The sequence below is a fragment of the Loxodonta africana genome, chromosome 5 (assembly GCF_030014295.1).
Source record: "Loxodonta africana isolate mLoxAfr1 chromosome 5, mLoxAfr1.hap2, whole genome shotgun sequence".
Taxonomy (NCBI): domain Eukaryota; kingdom Metazoa; phylum Chordata; class Mammalia; order Proboscidea; family Elephantidae; genus Loxodonta; species Loxodonta africana.
The window spans coordinates 66,063,500-66,086,392 of record NC_087346.1 but is presented as its reverse complement, the minus strand read 5'-3'; the positions used below and the strand labels follow the sequence as shown (position 1 = coordinate 66,086,392).

Below are 22,893 nucleotides of genomic sequence, written 5' to 3'. Positions count from 1 at the left end.
GACACTAAATTGTATGATTCAGATGAACTTAGAACTTAATAATAACCATCTTGGAAATTAAACTTGTATGCCTATGTTGAAAATCGCCCAGAGTTCAAGATCGGAAGCCTAAATGGTTCATGTGTGTGTTTATTTTTTCAGACATACTCTGACCTGTCACCAGTATTATCTTCAGCTGCGAAAAGACATCTTGGAGGAAAGGATGCACTGTGATGATGAGACTTCCGTGTTGTTAGCATCCTTAGCTCTCCAGGCTGAGTATGGAGATTACCAACCAGAGGTAGGATTTATACTTTTCCCCCAGGACCACTTTTGTATTGGTGTTCCTATCCACAGCATAATTAAGGACTAAATCTGGTTGAGGGGTTTGATGTTTAGATTGGAGATTTTTGAGACTAGTTTGGTGCCTTGAAATGACCAAGTTCCCCATGTACATTAGTCATGTCCAATCATAGAGCGTGAGATTTTTTTTTTCTTTCTGTTTAAAATTGTCCCATTTGAGATTTACGGATACCTGGCACTTACCCGTCTTTCTTCCAAGTTCTAACTAATAAAGACTAGACACAAAGATGACCAACCAAATGTGGGTAAAAGGGATCTTCTGCCTTCTACACTTAACTGTGTAGTGATGGACCAAGAACTTAGCAAAACTCCCTATACGGCGAACAGATATGCAAGGCGTGTGTTTCTGAATACAAATGGATTTACGAGGAAACAAGGGCATGGGACCCCACTCGTGAGCAGCATTCTTCATGACATTAACCCTTACTATAGTGAAAAGAGGAGTCTTTGGGTGATGTGAACAGTTAAGTGCTTGGCTACTAACCAAAAGGTTGGAATTTGAGCCCACTACGAGACAAGAAACTCTAGCGATCTACTTCCAAAGATCATAGCCATTGAAAACCCTATGGAGCACTGTTCTACTTTGAAACACATGGGGTTGCCATGAGTTGGGATCTACAGCAACCAATTTGGTGTTTTTTGTTTTGTATTGTTTTGGGGTTACAGTGAAATGAGGTTCTTGAATGTCAGGTGCTCCACAAGCTTACCATTCAATTTGGTCGTTCTACCCCGCTGAATAAAAGAGAAAGACTGATGCATTTCCTCTAAAACTCCAGCCTCAGAGAGGGAGGGGAGAAGTAGCAATATCTTATCTCTTGGCAGAGATAAGAACTCAAAGAAAGGAGGAAGGGGGTTCACTCCTATAGAAGGCAAACAGGATTGCTTACAAAAACATTGTCCTTTCTAGGTTTATGGTGTGTCTTATTTTAGACTGGAACATTACTTGCCTGCCAGAGTGATGGAAAAACTTGAGCTAGCCTATATCAAACAAGAGTTACCCAAATTGCATAATACTTATGTGGGAGCTTCTGAAAAAGAGACAGAGTTAGAGTTCTTAAAGGTAAGTATGCAAGATTACAAATGATAGACCTTGTGTTTTGTTTTGTTTTCCCAAAGTAATCAAGAAATGCTGGAAGATACACATGTAAAAGCTCAGATGCGTATAGCTGGTACTATGCATTATCTCATTTACTCCTGGCTAAAACCCTCTATTTTAATTCCCATTTTGTAAAAAGGGGAATTGAAGCTCAGAGAGGATATCTGGGGTGGAGGGGGACAGTGAGGCAAAACTATGATTTGAACTTATATGTATCTGGCTGTAGATTCTATGAGTTTATCTTATTCTGTACTGTTAAAAGCAAAAAAGCAAGGTACATTATAAAAGTAGAAACAAACTTGGTGACTGGTTGGATATGAGAAGCAAATTCACACTGGTTCTAGAATTTTTTGTTTCTTAAAGGGCTTAAAATTCTGTTATATCCTTTAAAAATCATGTGTCTACTAAATACCAACTGTTTACCATAACCAACAAATAATAGGTACCCCCATAAAACCAAACCATTGGCGTTCGAGTCAATTCTGACTCATAGCGACCCTATAGGACAGGCTAGAACTGTCCCATAAGGTTTCTAAGGTTTCTGGTGGATTCGAATTACCAGCCTTTTGGTTAGCAGCCACAGCTGTTAACTGTGGTGCCACCAGGGCTCCTACCTTAGGTATAGCTGTTGCCGTCGAGTCGATTCTGACTCATAGCAACCTTATAGGATAGAGTAGAACTGCCCCATAGGGTTTCCCAGGAGTGCGTGTTGGATTTGAACTGCTGATATTTTGGTTAGAAGCCGTAACTCATAACCACTATGCCACTGAGGTTTCTCCCATAGGTATAGGGTGAGAAAAACTGGCTGGTGGTTCCAGTTCTGCCCCTAGCTTCCTATGCAACCTCAAATAAGTAGCAGGGCACTTAGAATCAATAAAGATAATACCGTGTAGATTTCCAGTGTGAATATGCAAATATAAGATAGTGTTCTATTGAAAAGAGAAGTTTTTCAGAACCTCTCCTGTTTCAGTTCTCTAGGATGTAACAGTATGCCTTACTGAGGGGAGCCAAGTTTCCCTCCCCATGAAAATCTATGAAGGGGTTTCATTCACAGACTTATACCACCTGTTATCTAGGACTCATGGTAAGACAGGCAAGGTTGTTTGTTTTTGTTTGAGTCTGCATTTAAGATATAAATTTTGTACTTAGATTTTCTTTAGTTATTACATTTTTATATTTTTAGGAAGTAAATACCAAGTTATATCATATTCTTTATAAAAGTAGATTGACGCAATAGAAAGAATTTACATGGAGAGTTGCAGTCAGAAAATCTTGCATTTGAATCCTTGTTTCAACTACCTGGGTGACCTTGGACAGTGTCCTTAACTTCTCTGAGCTTCAGTTTTTCCCCTGTAAAATGTGTACCTAATACACAATAGGTTGCTCTGCTCTTTCCCATAATATAGTCTGCTCCAAAACGTTCACCAATACAACTCCCACATTTATAATTCATTGACATTGATTGCATTTTTCATGATGTTGTGCTACCACTATCACTATCCTTTTCCAAAATATTCTACCATCATTAACATAAACTCACTGTCCCCAAGGAAAAACTCCCTCTCTCCCCTTCCTTCTTACCCCTGTTAACCATTTGTCCTTTCACGACTGACTTACTTCACTCAGCATAATGTTTTCAAGGTTCATCCATGTTGTGGCACGCATCAGACCTTCATTCTTCATTTCTCTTTATGGCTGGGTAATATTTCATTGTATGTATATTCCATATTTTAATTATCTGTTCATCTGTTAATGGACATTTCAGTCGTTTCCACCTTTTGGCTATTGTGAAAAGTGCTCAATGAACTTTGGTGTTCAGGTTTCTGTTTGCATTCCTGCCGTCACTTCTTTTGGGTGTATACGTAGGATTGGGATGGCTAGGTCATATGATAGTTCTGTGTTCAACTTTCAAAGAACAGCCAAATTGTTTTCCACAGTGGCTACACCTTTTTACATTCCCAGTAGCAATGGATGAGGGTTTTGGTTTCTCCACAACCTCACCAACACCCGTTGTTTTCTTGTTTGTTGTTGTTGTTTTGTTTTTAATCCTTGCCATCCTAATGGGGGTGAGGTGATACCTTATTATGGTTTTGATTTGTGTATTACTAATGGCTAATGATGTTGACTCATACTCATAGGATTGCTATGAGTCGGAATCGACTCAGTGGCAACAGGTTTGGTTTATGGGTTTTAATGATATTGAGCATCTTTTCATGTGCTTGTTAGTCCTGCTTTTTCCTTTAACTTTAGCATCATTCTCATCTAACAAGGATTTTTTTTTATCTCATTAATATACCCTTTGAATGACTTCTGCTATACATTTGTGTTGCCTTTTAAATACTTTTATATCATTTTTTAGTCAGCTTTATTGAGGTATAATTTACATAAAGAAAATTCACCACTTTCAAGTGATCAGTGAGTTTTGACATATGTATGCAATTGAGCAACCACCTCCACAACTATGATAAAGGGCAGGGGTCAGCAAACTATGGCCCACCTGTTTTGTAAATAAAGTTTTGGTTGGAACTTGGCTGCATTCATTTGTTTACATATTGTGTATGGCTGCTTTAGCATTACAGCAGCAGGGTTGAGTAGTTACAGCAGAAATCGTATGACCCACAAAGCCTGAAATATTTACTATCTGGCCCTTTACAGAAGAGCTTGCCAATCCCGGACATAACATATTTCAGTTATCCCAAACAGTTCCATCATATCCCTTTGAAGTCAGTCCCAGCCCCCTCATCTTGGCAACTACTGATCTGCTTTCTATCACCATAGTTTGAAGTTTTTGTAGAATTTCATATAATCCAATAGTATGCAGTCTTTTCAGTCTGTCTTCTTTCACTTAGAATAATACTTTCGAGATTCATCTATCATGTGGTATCAGTAGCTTGTTCCTTTTTTTGTATTGCCTGGTAGATTTCCATTGTAAAGATAAAAATACACAATGTTTATTCTTTCACTAGTTGATGAATATAAAGCAGCTATAAACATTCACATACTCATTTTGGGGTGAAAATACGTTTTTATTTTTCTTGAGTAAATACTTAGAAGTAGGATTGCTGGGTTCTAGAGTAACTGGCACAGTGGTTAAGAGCTCAGCTGCTAACCAAAAGGTTAGCAATTCAAATCTACCAGTCACTCCTTGGAAACCTTATGGGCCAGTTTCACTCTCCCCTATAGGGCTGCTATGGGTTGGAATTGACTCGACGGCAACAGGTTTCATTTTTTGTTGTTGTTGTTTAGGATAACTGTATGTTTAACTGCATAAGAAGTGACCAAAGTGGTTATACAATTTTACAGTCCCACCACTAGTGTCTAAGAGTTCTAGTTGCTTCACATTCTCAGGAACACTCGATATTTTCAGTCTTTTAAAATTTTAGTCCCTCCAATAGATGAGTAGTGTTATATCATTTTGGTTTTAATTCTATTTCCCTAATTACTATTTGTGTTAAACATCTTTTTATTATTTCTTTGCCATTCATCTTTCTTTTTTGAAGTGTCTAGTAAAATCTTTGTCTTCTTATTGTTGAGATGTACACACCCTTTATATGTAATTCTTTTTCAGATATAAATTTTACATCTTTATCTCCCAGTATGTGGCTTTCCTTTACATTTCCTTAAAATGTCTTTTAAAAAGCAAAAGTTTTAATATTAATGAATTTTCAATTTACTAATTTTTTTCTCCTATGGGTTGTACTTTTTACCTTTTATCTAAGAAATCTTTGCCTAACCCAAAGATTTTCTTCTAGAAGTTTTATAGTTTTAGTTCTTATATTTAGGTCTGTGATTCATTTTGAGGTAGTTTTCATACATCAAATGAGGTAAGTGTCAAGATTCAACTTTTTGGCATGTGGATATCCAATCGTTCAGCATCATTTGTTGAAAGACCATCATTTCAACATTAAATTAACTTGGTAGAGCTCTGTATCCTGATGTCATCTTTTACCAAAGTATATTGCTATGGTATGGTATTGTTCCAACAGGTCTGCCAAAGACTGACAGAATATGGAGTTCATTTTCACCGGGTACACCCTGAGAAAAAGTCACAAACAGGAATATTGCTTGGAGTCTGTTCTAAAGGTGTCCTTGTGTTTGAGGTTCACAATGGAGTTCGCACATTGGTCCTTCGCTTTCCATGGAGGGAAACCAAGAAGATTTCTTTTTCTGTATGTATGTCTATTTGACCTTTTTTTTTTTTTAATATTTATTTAATAATTTACAAATGTCAATTTCCATTGTAACATATTAATTGACTTTTTTTTACATAAACCTTAAATCATGGCATTCAGTGGGGCTAATGTGTCTTAATACTATTTAACTCTTCCTTCTCAGTTGTAGAAATATTATTGAGATTTTGTTTGTTCTAGTTTTCTCAGGAAGTGATTTTAGAAAGAGAATTATACGTTCCTAGCTGGTTATATGCTCAATTAACTTTAGTTAAATTACAACCAAGTTGACATCTGTTAAGTCAGAAATTATTCTAAGGTAGTAACTTCTCACATGGGGAAACCCTACTAAGGTATTTAAGAGAGGTAATCTTCTTAAACCTTGGGAACCTTGTTTTGCTCAGTAGTTGATTATTCAAGGCAGCTGTATTTGAATTTCCATGGCCTGGAGTTTTACTGAATTTCGTGAACTAGTCCCAGGACTTGCTATAGTTATTGGTTTCAGTGTATATTCTCTGTGGAGATAAAATTATAAAAGTAATTTTTAGAAAATATTTTTCTTCGTTTTTGAGAGAATAATGTTTAACTGAAATAGAGAACTATGAAAGCATATTTTTATTTCGAACATAGTTGAGATATCTGAACATTGAAACGCCGTTGGCCTACCCCAGAGGTGAATCAGAAGTATATTAAGGTGTTTCTTTCCTAATGCTAATCACAGACCACTCATATTTAGGCTGAAATATGGTCTTACCATAACAATGTTGACAGGATATAAAGGTCTCCACTGACTGTAGAAAATCAACATAGAAAGCCTTTGAGATCAGTTAGGTTGGCTGGTTTCCAATGAAACCAGGAGGTAGCACTTAAGATTACCAGAGAGTAATGTGTTCTCTCAGGAAGGCTGAAGACCACCCTTATCTTCCCACAAATGTCAAGACCAGGAAATTAACTGGGATTAATTTACTTTCCCCATTGGAAATGCTAGTAGAGCAAGTGTCCTGGAGGAAAAAAAAAAAAAAAAAGCTTGGATTAATTCAGTACAATCCAGTTTTGAGAAAGCAATAAGTCAAATAATTACACTGTGCACAGCTCTATGGCATTTGTCAACTCTCCAGCCCTGCCATATGTAGAACAAACCCTGATCTAGGTCATTTGTAAAGATCTCTGTTAAAAGAGAACAGACCGCCGCCCAGTGCAAACTATTGTGTTTAACAGCACTTGTTTATCCTGAAGTTCTCTCTCTAACATAGATCACTTTTTTTAACCTTCCTTTTCTTCTTCTACTAACTTCTGGGAAGATAGAGAAAGCCACTCTTTGTCCTTTCTACCTCTCACAACTGAGTTACTTTGGGCACGTTTCTTGTACAGTCCACCAGTTAACAGTTAAAAAGAATCAAATATAATTTGTTTCAAACTTGTTCATCTTTCTTAGATCTTAAATTATCTGTAGTATCAGTTTTCATAATTACTGAAGCTCTCTCACCTATCTTTTGTGATCTTTGTGTGTGTGTGTGTGTGTGTGTGTGTGTGAGAGAGATCTGCCCTTCTTTCCTACCTTCGTGTTTTCTTGTAGATACCAGTTCTATAGCCTTTTAACTAAGAGACTAAGGAGAGTCTTTCACATTAATACTTCAATCAGTGAGAGAACTTTACAACTGTGGATCTCAGCATCCTTGCTAATTACTTGATAGTGGTTAAGTTGTATGTCTGTTACGGAAAAAAAAAAACCAACTATTTGAATAGTTACTGACTATACTACTGGTATTCAAGATACTAGTTTGGGACTACTGTATCTTTAACTCCTCTCTATCACTTACTGATTTCTTTTGTTAACAAAGAGAGAAGCGATTTAGTCCCATACATTTCATTGGCAACAGTAGCTTGCTAGAACTTAATAATGTTGTTTTGTTTTTATTGTATTTATTTTTGTAGCTGGATTCTATTTGTGGCAGTGGTACTCGTTTTCTGCTTACAGTTGTGATATAAGAGTCCTTGAGTGAATTCATATATGTAAGAATAATCAATTTAAAAATTAACAAATAAACACAGAAATTATGAAGGCAACACTTAAATGACTGAAGTTTGAGTGATGCTCTGTTATCTTTAGTGAGCCTACTAAATCTAGCCTTTTCTATGCCTATTTCTGCATTTGAAGTAAAGGCATGGTCATGAAGTAGACAGAAAATTTTGCACGGGAGAAGCCAAGCGCTGAGGTAGAATCTAACTGGACATAAGCAATTCTGCAGATACATTAGTCATAGATACTTGGTATAGGGATTGGTAGTCTTTCAAGGCATGTGGATCACCTGTGTGCCTCGTACATAGGTGGTAATTCATTTCAGGATGCCCTGTTACACAAAAGACATTCCATTTACAAAAAAAGTCACGGGGGTAAAATTGATTTGTGGTTCTCCTTCCCTAATTTTGACAAGAGTCACTGCCTCTAAATACTAATATGTTCCATCTCTCAACCCAGCAGAGTTATGTTATCCAGGGCTTCTCCCTTTCCCACATTTTCTTCAACTGTCCCAGCCACCCAAATTCTATTTGGCTGAATCACAGCTCCTATTATTATATATGGACAAAATAATTCTTGCTGAACTTCAGTTTTTTTACTCAGGGGAGTAGAGTAAATATTTTTGTCATTTCTTCAAACAGTTTTGTGTTGTTAAAACATTGCAGTAAACTCAAAGACCAATAATGTCATTAAAGGAAACCATATTTCCCTTGCCAGCGGCTGGTATACAGTCTGATTTGGGCTACAATTTCTACAAGTGGCAAATAATATTGATTTCTATATACTACAGAATTATATTTTTGTATTAGATGTAGATCAAGGAGTATCTACACCTAATAATATGAAATATAAATAATATCTTTGCTTATTATAGTTAAAAGAATTTGATCATGTAAAAAAGTCAGGGAAATTTTCTAATTATTAATACCCCTGATTAATATTGTAGAAAAAGAAAATCACATTGCAGAATACATCAGACGGAATAAAACACGCCTTCCAGACAGACAACAGTAAGGTATGCCAGTACCTGCTGCACCTCTGCTCCTCTCAGCATAAATTCCAGCTGCAGATGAGAGCAAGACAGAGCAACCAAGATGCCCAGGATATTGGTAAGGAGATGCAGATGACTCTCAGGTGTTTGCATGATTTTTCCCACAAATTTTAAAAGAACTTCCGTTTTTAGGATGAGAAATTAAAGGTATGTAGACGTTAAATGATTCAGTCAAGTTTATAAAGATGTCATGAATGAACCTGAGATTTTGAAAACAAAAGCTCGATGTCAAAGAATACCTGTTGAAAAGTCTATTTTGTGCTTAGCAATAGTCTCACCAATGTAAATAGTGCAAAAATATGAGCCACGTTCTCTACCCTCAGTAAACTTACACACTACTTAGGAAGGTAATACCAATGTACATGAAACGATAATACATAATAGAAGTCCAAGATTTTAATACACGAGATTATATCCAACAGATTCTATGATCTATGTTACAAGAGGAGAGGTAGATGGCGGGCTAGAGTAGTTGAGAAGTGACGCTTGAATTAGAATTTGAAGGACAAAAATAATTTAAGTAGGTTGAAAATGAATGGAAGAGCTTTCCAGATGAGGGAAAGAACATGGGAACAAGGTAGGGTTGTGGGGAGGGGGGTGAGGGTGCAGTGTATGCACCCAGAACAGTAAAGATACGTACCACAACAGCTTTGTGGGTGGTTGCTTTAGCACCTGTTAGATTTACTTGGGTTTATCCCTACTCTGAGATTGAGGTGAATAATCACAGTACCCAATATAAATGGTTGAGGTAGTGGTTTTAGTGTCTTTTGGAAAGAAATCAGTGGAAGAAACTAATACGGTTCTGGAAAAAAAAAAAAAAAACTCAAAAAAAATATTTAAAGATTACTCTGAAAGACCACATGTAGAGATTAAAGTTATGCAAAATCTGGTTCTGCACGGTAAATTCTTATAGACTTAAGTGAAACATTCTGAAGAATTTGACTTAAAAAAAAAAGTATTAATGGACTAGTACTGATGACTTTGTACAGTGCAGCCCTATGAGTTCCTTACCTGAACTTTGTCACATTCTGAAATCTTACAGAAAATATTTTCCCAGTAGGATCAGACTGGGCGTGGTAGCCATCATATGAGTAGATGTTTCTCAAAACGTTCAGAATCCGTAGGGAGGTGGGGCCGCATGCTTATTAAAAATGAAGATTCCAGGAATGCACCTTAAACTTGGTGAATCACAGTCTTTGGGAATTGGGTCCCTAGAGTCTGCACTTTAACAGGCTTTCATAAGTTAGGATTTTTATGCATGCTAAAATATGATCACCACTGCTATAATCTCATTATTCCTTTTCTTTCTCTGCTTTGCTCTGCTAAAAATTTGTATGCTCTTATTATTTTCAAAGCATAGTGAAATATCAGGCCTGTCAGCATTCTTCCTTATATTAATATTCTATTTAATACAAACCAGAATTGCGCAATTGAAGGTTATATCATTATGGATGTGGTATAGTGAAGAGTCAGAAGACAAAAGTGTGGAGCCATCTTAATATTTCTTATACTGAAGAACAATGTAATAGTTAAGGGCATGAGCTCTGGAGCCACATCAGCAGAGTTCAAAACCTGGCTCTGTTACAAGCCTTGAAACTTTGGGCAGGCCCCTTAAACTCTCTGCCTTGGTTTCCCCATCTGTAAAATGATTATCATAATTATTACACCTATATCGTAAGGTTTTTGTGAAGACAAAATTAATTCTTTCATGTAAAGCACTTCCTGGTGCAGAGTAAGTATTCAATAATATTCACCATTATTATTATCATCACCATCATCAACATTGTTTTCACTACAACTTTTACTACCACCACCACTCCTACTACTGAAGGACCTTAGTAAAGCAACTGACTATTTAGAGTTTCAGTTTCTTCATCCATGTAATGGGAATACTCTCCTTTCATGGGTTTGTCCCTGGGATCACAACCGCTCTGTATCCTTGAATTCATATGTGAAAGCATTATAAATTTAAATAAGATGACATTATCTACATCCTTTCCCAGATTTTCTTAAACCTTTAAAGGAATTATTTCCTACTTAGAATCAGCTTAAAATTAACTACCTGTCTACTTAACTATGTACTAAAAGCCAAGCCATTTGATGTCAAATCAATTCCGACTCATGGAGACCCCATGTGTTGTAGAGTAGAACTATATAGTCCATAAGGTTTTCAAGGCTGTGACCTTTCCGAAACAGATTGCCAACCCTTTTTTCTGAGGACCCTCTGGATGAGTTTGTACTGCCAACCTTTTGGTTAGTAGTGGAACACTTAACCATTTGCACTACCAAAGGATTCCAACTGTGTGCTATACAGTGAAAATAATTGATGTCATCTGTAGAAGGCTGATGGGTTGAAAAATGTGTACCACTTCTTTAGAGTCATAGATTATTGGTGCTAGATGGACCTTAAACCCATTGTTTTTGAGTCAATGCTGACCCATAGCAACACTATAAGACAGAGCAGAACTACCCCAGAGGGTTTCCAAGGACTGGCTGGTGGATATGAACTGCTGATATTTTGGTTAGCAGCTGATCTCTTAACCACTGTACCACCAGTGCTCCAGATGGATCTTAGTGGCCATTAAGTCCAAAATTTTACTGATGATGGGAGAACAGGTTCAGAGAAGATAAGTGTTTTGCTGAACCCCATAGCTAGTTAGAGGTCAAACTAGGCTGGAACCCTAATCTCTTAATTCCTAATCCAGTACTGTTTCTATTTGATGAGTTTCCGAAGAACTAATTTATATAGAGTTAGCTTTAGTAAGATTAATAATCATTATTAATCATTTACCATTCATAAGACATCATACTAGGTGCTGTGAGATAACAAAAACAAATGAAGTACCTGTCCTCAAAAGACCATAAAATTAAGTTGAAGGCACAAGAAAGTACAGAATGGTGCAAGAGAGTGAACAATAGCAGAAACAGATAAGAGAATATGGATTGCCAATTTAGTGTGGATCTGACAAGCCTTCAAGCTAAAATTTGAAACGTTAATTTTAGGATGTAGGCTCATTTTGATGTCCTTTCCCATACTAACGGTCCATGGTGGAGTCTGTTCCAGATGAAAGGCAGTAGGATAGACCAGATAAGTGGGCAGTTCATGATCCTATCCCATGGGCGTATGCAATATTTTAAGTCCTGCCCAGGAGTAGGCTATAAATTTATTTGGACAGCATAATTCCTGGTATGTTCACAAGACAGAAGTAGCCTAAACTAAACTGACTGCCGTTATTCCTGCGAAAGTTTGGTTTACAATTTCCTTAAGGGTGAAGAAATCTATTGAGTATAAAGACATTTCCTGGTAATTGTATCTGTGTGAGACTCAGTTTTGCTTCTTTGATTAAAGGCTGCTCTCCAAGTAAAAGAAAAGAGAAACAGTGTTATCTGCTCTAATAAAAACTCCATATTTTAAATTAAAGTTGATCTTAAAAATTTTAAACCAAGGTCTGTCTGTCTTACTTTATGTTTTAACTTGGTGTCCACTTGTACTTCAGAGAAAGAACATTGATGGTTAAAATTTCCTGATGCCAATGGAACATAATTATTAGTTGAAACTTCTCATGCATGATTATTAAAAATCTTCGATGTCTTCCTACTTGTTTATATCTGAGATGAAGTATCAATTATTATTACTCCTAAGAATTAGAAGAAAGTTGAAACAGGACCTAAAGATCTAAGTCAGTGATCATTTGACATTTTCTTCTTAAAAGAAAGTTTTACCAGATATTTTCCATAATGGTCAAGCTTACAGAGAGTAACACAGGAATGGTACTTCCCAATGGACCAAAAGGGGTGCCTTAGAATCAGGTGCTAATGATCCAGTAAGCAAGGTAAGCACAGGCTTACTTGTGCTTACTTACTAATTTGTAGTGTATAATTTCATATGGGTTTCACCACAAAGATGTAAATACAGCCACAAAGATGTACTACAGATTAGTAAGTAAGCACAAGTAAGCTCATGCTTACCTTGCTTACAGGATCATTAGCACCTGTCAGGGATTATAAATTTGAAAAGAGGCTTTGATTCTGTAGGAGGGTGCTATGGGGTTGGGAAAGAGACAGATGCCAGCCATACCTAGAAGTAGAATCTTTGATGTGGTGAAAAAATGGGAAATTGTTCACTACAGAGGATTTGGTGAGTGAGATAAACACAGTGCTTATCTTGGCTATTGGATAATCTACCCCTCCTTGGAATGCGGATCACTAATGCACAAACAACTAAATCATTTCAAAACAGGGCTTCAAACTGGCTCATTCCAGTTCAAACCCCTCCTGAGAATTTGTATTTCCACCCCAGATATACTGAATTAGAATCTACATTTTGACAAGATCTCTGGGTGATTCTTATGTTGCTATGCAACAGGTACATAAGAATCACCTGAGGATCTCAGTCATATTGGAGATGCTGTTGTCATTTCCTGTGTAAAAGATGAAGTGAAATTTTCTACAAATGGAGGATTTGAAAATGGAAACATTAAATTGTCACAAACAAATAAAGTCAATAAAGAGGAGGAGTCTGTTACTGTAGACATGAATGAGCCAGTTCAGTTAACTTTTGCACTTAGGTACTTGAACTTCTTTACAAAAGCCCCTTTCCTCTCTCCTTCAGTAACATTAATTATGTCTTCAGTTTTACCCCTTGTTGCAGAGTATAAAATTGCTGATATGGGACACTTAAAGTACTATTTGGCTCCCAGGATGGAGGATGAAGGATCTTAAGTACACTTAAAATCCAAGAAAATAAAACAAAGCTGTTTGAGAACTGCTTCTGAGTTACCAACATGTACTTAAGTCTTTCTGTCTCCAAACTTGTACATATGTGGTTTTCTGTAACTAACCTATTTTTTCTCCACTGTCTAAAATTTGTTTAAAGAGTAAAGTCCAAAGTCAAACCTGCTCTTGTTAACCTAGAAGTACTTCTGCCTTACCTAGAAATACTTTTAATGCTTTTTATAACAAAAGGGTCGTAAGTATAAATACAGTTTTAAGAGCATGTTTTCAATTTAAATAAAGTTACCTGAATAAAAAAAAAAAAAAAATGTGTTCCAGTTCGAACCCCTGTTACAAACTCTGTCCTCCTGGTCCTTTATTTACATGAGAGAATTTTGACATTCTTAAATTCTCTGATGCAGTTCTTCCTGTAAATAGCCTCAAATGTTCAAATACTATTACGACATCGGTCCTCACAAATTAAAATAGCCAACTATTTGTTATAATTTATCTCTAGATTTAGCCTGTGAAAGAAGACTTTGGATGTGTATATAGGAGTGAGAGAAATTAAACCATAAAGAGATCCCCAGCTCCCTGGCCTGTTAACAGAAACCAAAAAAAGAAAAAATGTGTAATATTTGCTTCTCCCTTAGCTGCTTCATCTCAGTTAACCACGAAGTCAGCAAGATGGGAATGTGGGATTGACACAATAGTGTGAAATAACGAAAGAAATAATTTGCTTTAAGCTTTTTTTGTAACAGCTTTACTGAGATATAATTCACATACAATATAATTCACCCATTTAAAGTATATAATTCAGTGGTTTTTAGTATATTCACAGAGTTGTGCAACCATCACCATAATCTGCCTGAAACTTTTTAAATATAGTTATCAAAACTTTTTCTCTGGTCAAAACTCTCCGCTGAACACCTTCTTTTTCAGGCATGTATTCACCGTGTTGGCCCATCCGGTTTCCTCTCTCCTTCTCCCCATCCTTGCTTTGCCGATATATTAGCAGAAACACTACTAGAGGTGAAAATTTTTGTCAAATGTCTTTCTCATTTCTAACTGAAACCCATAATTGGGAATCTGGGGTTAGTAATTTAAAAAAATAAAAAATAAAAAAAAATTTTTTTTTTTAAGCCTGAGCCCCCAACCATTATTCGATCCAAGAGAATCATTAGACAAAGTAGGAAATGAGGCTGTGGCTGTGAGAAAGGTAAAAGGATGGAGAGATGGTATGAAAACCAGGATCTTCCAACCTCTTTTTTAAAATCTTTGATTGCCAAACCTTGAAAGCTACCTTCTTAGGCTGGCAATCAGAATGAGTAAAAGCTGCATGCTCTATTTCCTTTCTTAAAATAACTCTTCTCGTAAAGATCTGCAGTGTTTCCATCGTGTAAAGCAATCCTATTTCCTTGTAGAGAGAGCTTCGTTTAGGAGCCTGAATCTCCAAGCAGAGTCCATTAGAGGATTTAATATGGGACGAGCAATCAGCACTGGCAGCCTGGCCAGCAGCACACTGAACAAACTAGCCGTTCGACCTTTGTCAGTTCAAGCCGAGATTCTGAAGAGGCTATCCTGCTCAGAGCTGTCGCTTTACCAGCCGTTGCAAAACAGTTCAAAAGAGAAGAGTGACAAAGCTTCCTGGGAGGAAAAGCCTAGAGGGATGAGTAAATCATACCACGATCTCAGTCAGGCCTCTCTCTATCCTCGTCGGAAAAGTGTCATTGTTAACATGGAATCCCCACCACAAACCATTGAGGAGTCGGTGGGAAAACCATTTAACCAGATGGCAAGATCTGACACAGAATCTTTGGCAGGATTCACAAAACTTAATAAGTAAGAACATTATTAACTAATCCAAACTACATATTTATAAATTCTACATTTCATACCTTTGTTTTTGCTTTGACATTTTATTATTTCCACCATATTTTTTTTTACATTGACACTTCCCCCTCCTACCCTCCTTTTCCCCTTTTAGTTCAAAGTCTGTTGCAAGTTTAAATAGAAGTCCTGAAAGGAGGAAACATGAATCAGACTCATCCATTGAAGACCCTGGTCAAGCATATGGTATAGGTCAGCATAAACGAGCTTACCTTCTTTATCCCGTACCTTGGGCTCATAGTGAAAAGTGGGCAAGATAATGTTAATTACCAAGTAATTATTTTTGGTTCTGTGTCCTTATTGCCAAAACTGTTTGTAAATATAAAATTTTAGGCTACTTAAACATATCAAATTCAAAAATAGCTTCATGGCACAGACTATTATTTATCTTTGTCTTGCTCGTGGTAGACAGGGCAGCCTTAGTGAGAAAGTGCAGACAGCCTTCTACCATTGCTTTACATCACCCTCCTGTGGATTTTCCCTACAAGCCTGTGTGAGTGGACTCCAGTAGTGCTGGTATTTTTTAAATAAAGTTTAATTTATGGTACTTAACATAGAAGAAATTTTCTCTAAAAATGTAGATAATTTTATGATTCTTATGAAATGTGCTGTGGTTAGTAGATAAAATTCATGGTTGATTTATGTTTCTTCAAATTCTCCCAGCTTGCTGAGGCCTTTTAATTATTAAATACAGAAATTATTTATGTTTCCTATTGCCTTATGCATCTTAAAAGGGAAAAACACTGGAGTCCATCTTTCAGAGGAGTAGATAGTTAAGCATATAGGTCTGGACTGCAACTCAAAATAGGAAACAGCAGGGGGTGGGGGGAAGACAAGGAAACCCTCTTCTGCTGTTGTTTTACTAAATAATACTAAGCTTTCTCCTCAGGCCCAAAGGTTAGATAATTTAACCATAATTACAGAAAATTAAGAATTATTTCTCATCCTATAATTGGATTGGTGGTATGTGGAATAAATGAAGTTAAAAGAGAATTCTGTATTGTTGACAAATATTAATGGGAAGCAACATTACTTTTTGGTTTGGGTTAACATTATTAATGAAGACTCCCACAACTTTCCAGAGATTCTATTACCGTCAATTTCAGTTGAATCAGTTTAAAAAATATTTTTAAACGGCATATTTCATTCTATAGGTAACTCTCCGTGTTGAAAATCAGCTAAAAATAGCCTAAAAAGACACCAATTCAATCTTTTAGAAGATACTTTTCAAAATATGTTTACCTGTAACGGGATCCCTTATAGATCCTGAGTCATTTTTACTAGGAAGGCTTTAGTCTACATGGAAATTCATCACGTATCAGAAGTAGAAGAGACATGGATGTATTAGTTCATCAAAACAAAACAATAAAACTCACCCATAAAAGGAATTTATTTTCTGCATTTGATTTTTCATTAAAATTACTCATTTTTATTAAATATTAAATTTCCTTTTAACATGAGCTTTTAAAACTCATTTGTTTGATTATTTCATATTTGTCAGAAACAATACATTTGCATTTAAGTGTATTCTGCAAAACAAGTTTATATGCTTAACTTGGACATAAAAAATAGTTAACATGCCCATTCTGGGAAGACTTCTTTTTCCTAGCATAGATAAAAGAAATGTTGTTTCTGCTTTGATGTTTTATTAGTTCTTATTTATCAGAAGAAATTGTTTATCTAGTATCTGACCATTTTACTAAATGTCTAATAATGTAATTTATGTCACAGGAATGACTATGCATAGTTCTGGAAATTCTTCATCCCAACTACCCTTAAAAGAAAATGGTAGGTTTACAAAATATTTTTCCCCTCATTTCCATCATATTTTTTCTCTTTCCTGTATTTTATGAGATAGTCTTGGACCTAATATTAAAGTCTTCAATTCCGTGCCAAGGAGTTTTGAGGCACTTTGGAGTCAAAGGAGATTTGTATTTCTCAACATCCTGGTGATGTGATATGACCTCTGATTTAGGCTGTCTGATGAACTAGAGATTGATAGATTAGAGGCAAGGACTTAACTGGGAAGCTAACATAGTAGTTCAGGTGAGACATACCTTTGATCAAATAGGGTTTTAACTGAAGCGTTATTTTAAAGTGATGTTTGAGCTGAATCTTGAAATAGAGGATTTATTGAGGCAGAACGGTAGAGATGGGTATTCCAGATCAAGGTCATGGAATGGTCAGAGGCATGGAGACATGAGGGCAGATAAGATTACAGATGCAGGGAACCACAGGATTCTCAGTAGGAGGCACTGGGGAGGAGGTAAAGCTGGAGAGCTAAGCAGGGACCAGATTGTTAAAGAGCTGTGAGTCTTATCCTAAACGTTATGGAGAGAACTTAGAGAATCTATACGTTAAGATTTATATATTTAAGAAGGAGTCGAAATATTTATATTTTATGAGGAATTTAAATACAACAAGGTTGTAGGAAGAAGTCCAAAAAATTTCATTGCATCGAAAGTCAATGGATTTACATTCATTAGAATTTATGTTACAGAACATGTTCATGGGCATTATCTTATATGATCTTTCTAATAACTTTCATAGGTAGAAAAGAATGCTTTGTTTCCATGTATACACTACTTGCTTCTAAAAATACTTCAGAAAACTTTTACCCTCAAACTCTTAAAATTGAAATAACCAAAAAACTGATGAAAAAGAAGCAAGTATGCTAATCAAAAGCATTACTGTAGTTAAAATTGGTGAAGCTTTAAGTTTAGTTCTAATTTTCCTGATACCCAAGGCAGAAACGAAGGCAGGAGAGTAGATTGAACTATATGAAATTGCTGGTTTTTTAGGTCAAAAACTGTCAAATACCACATTGCTATTTTGTATAATTCTCTTTATAGAAATACGCAGACTAATTCTTCAAAAGAGAAAGATTTTTCTTGGAAGTAAAGTTGCTCCCAAAAAGAAACACTACTGGCAGTGTCTTAAACGCTTATAGCAAACAAAGGATTATTTTTCATTTCTTTTATTTGTTTTTTAATGTATCAATCCTGGAAAAAAAAAAAAAAAACCTGAGCATATGTCCTTAAAGAAGAAATTAGTGAACTTATATTTGGACCTATCTTACTAAGACCCTGGTATTTACAGCTTTCTGATGATCATACTTACATGAACTGAATTTAGAATACTTAGATACCTAGAATAGCTTAGTTATTAACATGTTGCTAATGATAATAATTATTGGCTAATATTCATTGAATGCTTACTATATGCAAACCAGTGTTCTAAGCACTTTACATTTTTTTCACATGTAATTCCTACAACAACCCTATGAAGTGTGTCCTAATGTTATTTCCTTCTTATAGATGGACAATCAAAGCATAGAGAGGTTGAGCTGTGCAGAAGGTCATGGAACTAGCAAGTGCTGGCACCATGATTTAACACAGGCAGTCTGTTTCCAGAGCCCATGCTCTTCGCCACCCTTTAGACTGCCTCCCAAGCATGATAATGCCTTATTATTCTTAGGTATTATGTCTCCAGCTAAACTTTTGAAAGAAGCTGATTAATAATCTATTTCGGGGTGAGAACCCAAACTGTGTTTTAATCTAGGCTCTGATGGGAGAAAATGTGAATTTACATTGGATACCAAATGAGTATGTGCAGGGTAGTTCTTCTGTTGAAGCCTTTAAAGCCTCATCTCTACATGTGCCTCCTACAGAGGAAGGGCCAGTGCATGTTTGCATGGAGGTGTGTCCCTGTCAACCTACAGACAAGGCCATTTTCCCCACCAGATTCTCTATGAATCTGCCCAAGTAGCCTGAATTGGTACTCTGTTGAAATCTTGTGAGGTTTCACATAAGAGGGCATGGCAGAGATGTTTTTCCAAATACAGTAACTGAGTATCTACAAAGTTATATTACTTGCCTATGAGTTTTATTCTATTTTCTGTATTATCTACTTTTGATCAAGAGTATTATGTGAGAATTAAAAATGAACAGCAGTGAATATTGAATTGTCACTTATACGAAGTTCAATGTATAAAATTCCATCTTTTTATAACCTCAAGAGACTCTTAGAGAATGCGAAACTTGGAAGAGAAGATAAAAGAAAAAAGTCATGAGTCTTTTAATCTCACACTTTAAAACAGAGACATGGAAAGAATGCCAGTTCCTTGATGAATAGTGATTTCCAAATAAAGTGGCTCAACCTTTCAAAATACATACTTTTTATAATGCCCCTTCATAAGAGAGTAAAAAACTTCTTTTTAATTTTTTAAATTATGAAAAACTTATGTAAAACTGATTTTTAATGTTTCATGTTTTACTGTATTATTACACAACAATTGAAAAGCAACATTTAGCTTGGTTTGTCGCATTGTTTTCTGAAGTATCCAAACCACAAAATGCATGCTAGCATTTTATATAGGGTTGAACACAGGAATCTAAGCAAAAACAAAGTGATGGGGGAAAAGAAGTCTCTTATAAAAGAGGTTATTTGGGTATACACTGACATGGTACAGGCACTGAAACTTTTCCCCCAAAGTTAAAACTAATCACTGTCTTTATGAGCGTTTTAGTTCCAAGTAATAAAATGTTGTATGGGTAGAAATAAGGTTTTAAAACACTTTGCTTAGCCAGATGTCAAGGACCAATGTAATATCAAATGCTAGCATTTTCCCCCCTAAGGTTTACTTAGAATACATACAAAGTGGAAAATTATAATTTTAAAGTCCTAAGTGCTCACAAGCATTGCAAAGATATGGAGTTAGCCAGAAGTGAAAGGGTTAACTAAATAAGGACTCTGAGAAGCTTAAAAAAAAAAAAAAAAAAGTTTATTCAATCCAAGCCTTTTTCTATGGATGAATTAAATGGATTCCAGCAATGCTATGTGGCCTCGATTCTCTTAGCTAATTAGTTCTGGTACAGAAATGAAACTCCAGAGTTTCAGTTATCATCTCCTTTACCTACCACCCAAGCAGATACCATAAAAGATACCATATTAAGTAGTATAACAGTTTAAAAACCTCTCTTTGTTTTTATACCAATATGATACACCTCACCCATCGTCTGCAAAGTCTAATTTGAGAGTCTTTTCCCCTAGAGAGCATGATAGATCTATCCAAAGCCCCTCTGCTATAGTCCAGCTCCTCTTCGAATCAGTGAAATGGAGCTGCCAAATAGTTGACCAGGATCTATAACCAAGAAAATTAGTTTTTTGTGTGGTTTTGAGTTTTTTGTTGTTGTTTGTTTTAGGGGCTTTGTTTGTTTTGTTTTTGTTTTGGGCTAAGATAAATTGTTAACCCATATTTAGATTATATAGCTTTGGCCTCATCAGAATCATGCTCTTACTAGGAAGGTTCACGCACAGACAGCGATATCTGCGATTCATTTTAGCACAGTTATTCCAGTTGTGGACTGCGTAGTATCCACACGAACCTTATGAGAGATAAAGAAGGCAACATTAGAGCAACAGTCTCTAATGCAGAAAAGTTATACATCTAAATTTCTAAATTATACTCTTCTTAAAGGATTTCCCAGGTTAACATGATTGGGAATGGCACCAGCAAATATTATTTAAAAGAACTGGAAATTTGAAATTGAGGTTCTCTTTCACTTTAAAGTATTTGTTTGCAAGTTTCACTGTGGTCATGGAGTATATTTAATAGGGAAAGAAACTACTTGTAAGGAATTGAAAATACATAGTCTTTGAATATTAATGCTTATTTCCATATAGTAATTAAAATAACTGAGTAATATTTTATACTTGAAATACCTAGCTGCCTCTCTTTCAGTTTCATAAATTCTGTTCATTCTTCACTGAATTCTACAAATACCTTTCATTTTACTTGAGTTTTCATGTACTACAAAAAAAAAAAAAAAATTTTTTTTTTTTTTTTTTTACATATGCTCGGATAGCTCCACCTCCCACTTATTTTAAACCAATGGAAAAAGTATTTTGAACATCTACTGTGTGATGAGAATACCAAGATACATGGAAACTCAGCATGTGCACAGTACTGTTCAGTAACACACAGCTGCACACCAACACTCTTCCTTTTGTCTTCACATTAATAAGTCACTTCACACCACCAAGGTGGGGGGAGGGGTGATCCCTGTTAAAAGAGTAGATTGGCAAAGCTTCCCTTTCAGTGGACTATTTGGCCAGATCTTATACTATAGTCAAACTAATCTATGACATTTCCCCAGAACACTTCATACCTTCTTGCCAAATCAGCTTTTGCTAGTGCCTTGCTTACTATATAACCATCTCCATATTCTACTTTTTAAAAGCCTACCCTGCTTCCTTGAAGTCTTCTCCTTTACTTCCAGCAGGAAGAAGCTTCACCCCTCTCAACTGCTGTAGCACAGCTTAGGACATCAATTAGAGGTCTAAGGACCTCTTTTATGGGTCTGACTCATGCCTTGCAATGTAGCTATTTAATAGTAAGACTATCATTACTCTTCTAGCCTGATTTAGCTCACATTTACTGTGCTAGCAGCTTTCGTGTACGTGATCTCATTCTGTTTCCCCAAAGAGCCTAATGAGGGACTTTGACAGGAAGATTGCTCAGTAGACATTTGAAGGATGGAAGAATATTTGAATAAATAAATGAATGAATGAATACTCAAATCTTAATGGTGAGCCCTTGAATATAGAGAGCTTACTGTGTTGCTTCTAGCTCTGTTTCTGGTGCCATCTAGTCGATTCCAACTCACAGCAACCCCTCCCCCCCCCACCCCGCCATGTGACAGTAGAACTGCCTCCACAGGATTTTCTTGGCTGTGATCTTTACATTAGCAAATTGCCAGGTATTTCTCCCATGAAGCCTAGAGTAATAAGGTAAACACGCAAAAAATATTTATATATACATAGGCACACATTTATTAGTGAGATGAATAATACAGATAACCAATCCCGTTAGTACTAATATTGTAAATGGAAGGAAATGGCATTTTTATTCTTTGAAAGAATGCCTATGACTTCTAGCATATACTCCATAGCAACATTAAGTATATTGGTCAGTGTTATAATTGAGGACAGATACACTCTGTATAAAGCAGATTGACTTTGTCTTCACAAAAGCTTATGTAAATACCTAGCAAGGTTATGTACCTTTCTATCCTTAGTTGAAGTTCTGCTCTGTGCACATGGGGTCACAGAGCCGAAATCAGCTCTACAGCAACTAACAACAAACCCTTGACTGGGGTGAGTGAAGTAGCAAGTCTGGAGTCCTTATTTTCTCTGACCTATTTTCTCCTGCTGCTTCTTGCCTTTTATTCTGTCTGTACTGCCCAGGAATTTGCTTTTCCTGGGAACTGTGAGCCTCAGGACTTCTCAAGTGCCACAGAGTAATGAGAATCCCAATTCTAGGGTGCTTAAATCTGAAGAAATGGAAATTCAGAGTAATCCCCTCATCTTCTAATCACTCTACAAAGTACTTTGCTTTTATCTGCTCCCTCCTACCACCTCGCAGACTGATCACATAAACACTACTGATTTCAGTTCCTAACCTGACCTCGCTCCCTTGTTTGTTTGATTTTGTTTGTTTGTTTGTTTCTACTATTTTATTTTGTACTTGGTTCTAGCTGAAAGCTAGCGCTAATTGCATAATTTAGGATAAAATTATCTAAGATACTGAGATAATTTCACTAAACTAGAC

General features: G+C 36.1%; 1 protein-coding gene across 11 annotated transcripts in view; it reads left to right on the top strand.

Moving 5' to 3' along the window:
- PTPN13 (protein tyrosine phosphatase non-receptor type 13) overlaps nucleotides 1-22,893 on the top strand; it is a 278,545-nt gene that overhangs the window by 190,288 nt on the left and 65,364 nt on the right. For 9 of the 11 annotated variants that reach the window (XM_064285603.1, XM_064285600.1, XM_064285598.1 and 6 more), the window contains 7 exons: nucleotides 142-280; nucleotides 1,250-1,402; nucleotides 5,425-5,607; nucleotides 8,574-8,736; nucleotides 14,816-15,233; nucleotides 15,379-15,473; nucleotides 17,013-17,069. In XM_064285603.1, the coding sequence (XP_064141673.1) occupies nucleotides 142-280; nucleotides 1,250-1,402; nucleotides 5,425-5,607; nucleotides 8,574-8,736; nucleotides 14,816-15,233; nucleotides 15,379-15,473; nucleotides 17,013-17,069 (1,208 nt within the window). The remainder of the gene's footprint in view (nucleotides 1-141; nucleotides 281-1,249; nucleotides 1,403-5,424; nucleotides 5,608-8,573; nucleotides 8,737-14,815; nucleotides 15,234-15,378; nucleotides 15,474-17,012; nucleotides 17,070-22,893) is intronic. The other 2 variants (XM_064285605.1, XM_064285604.1) reach the window with 1 other exon arrangement.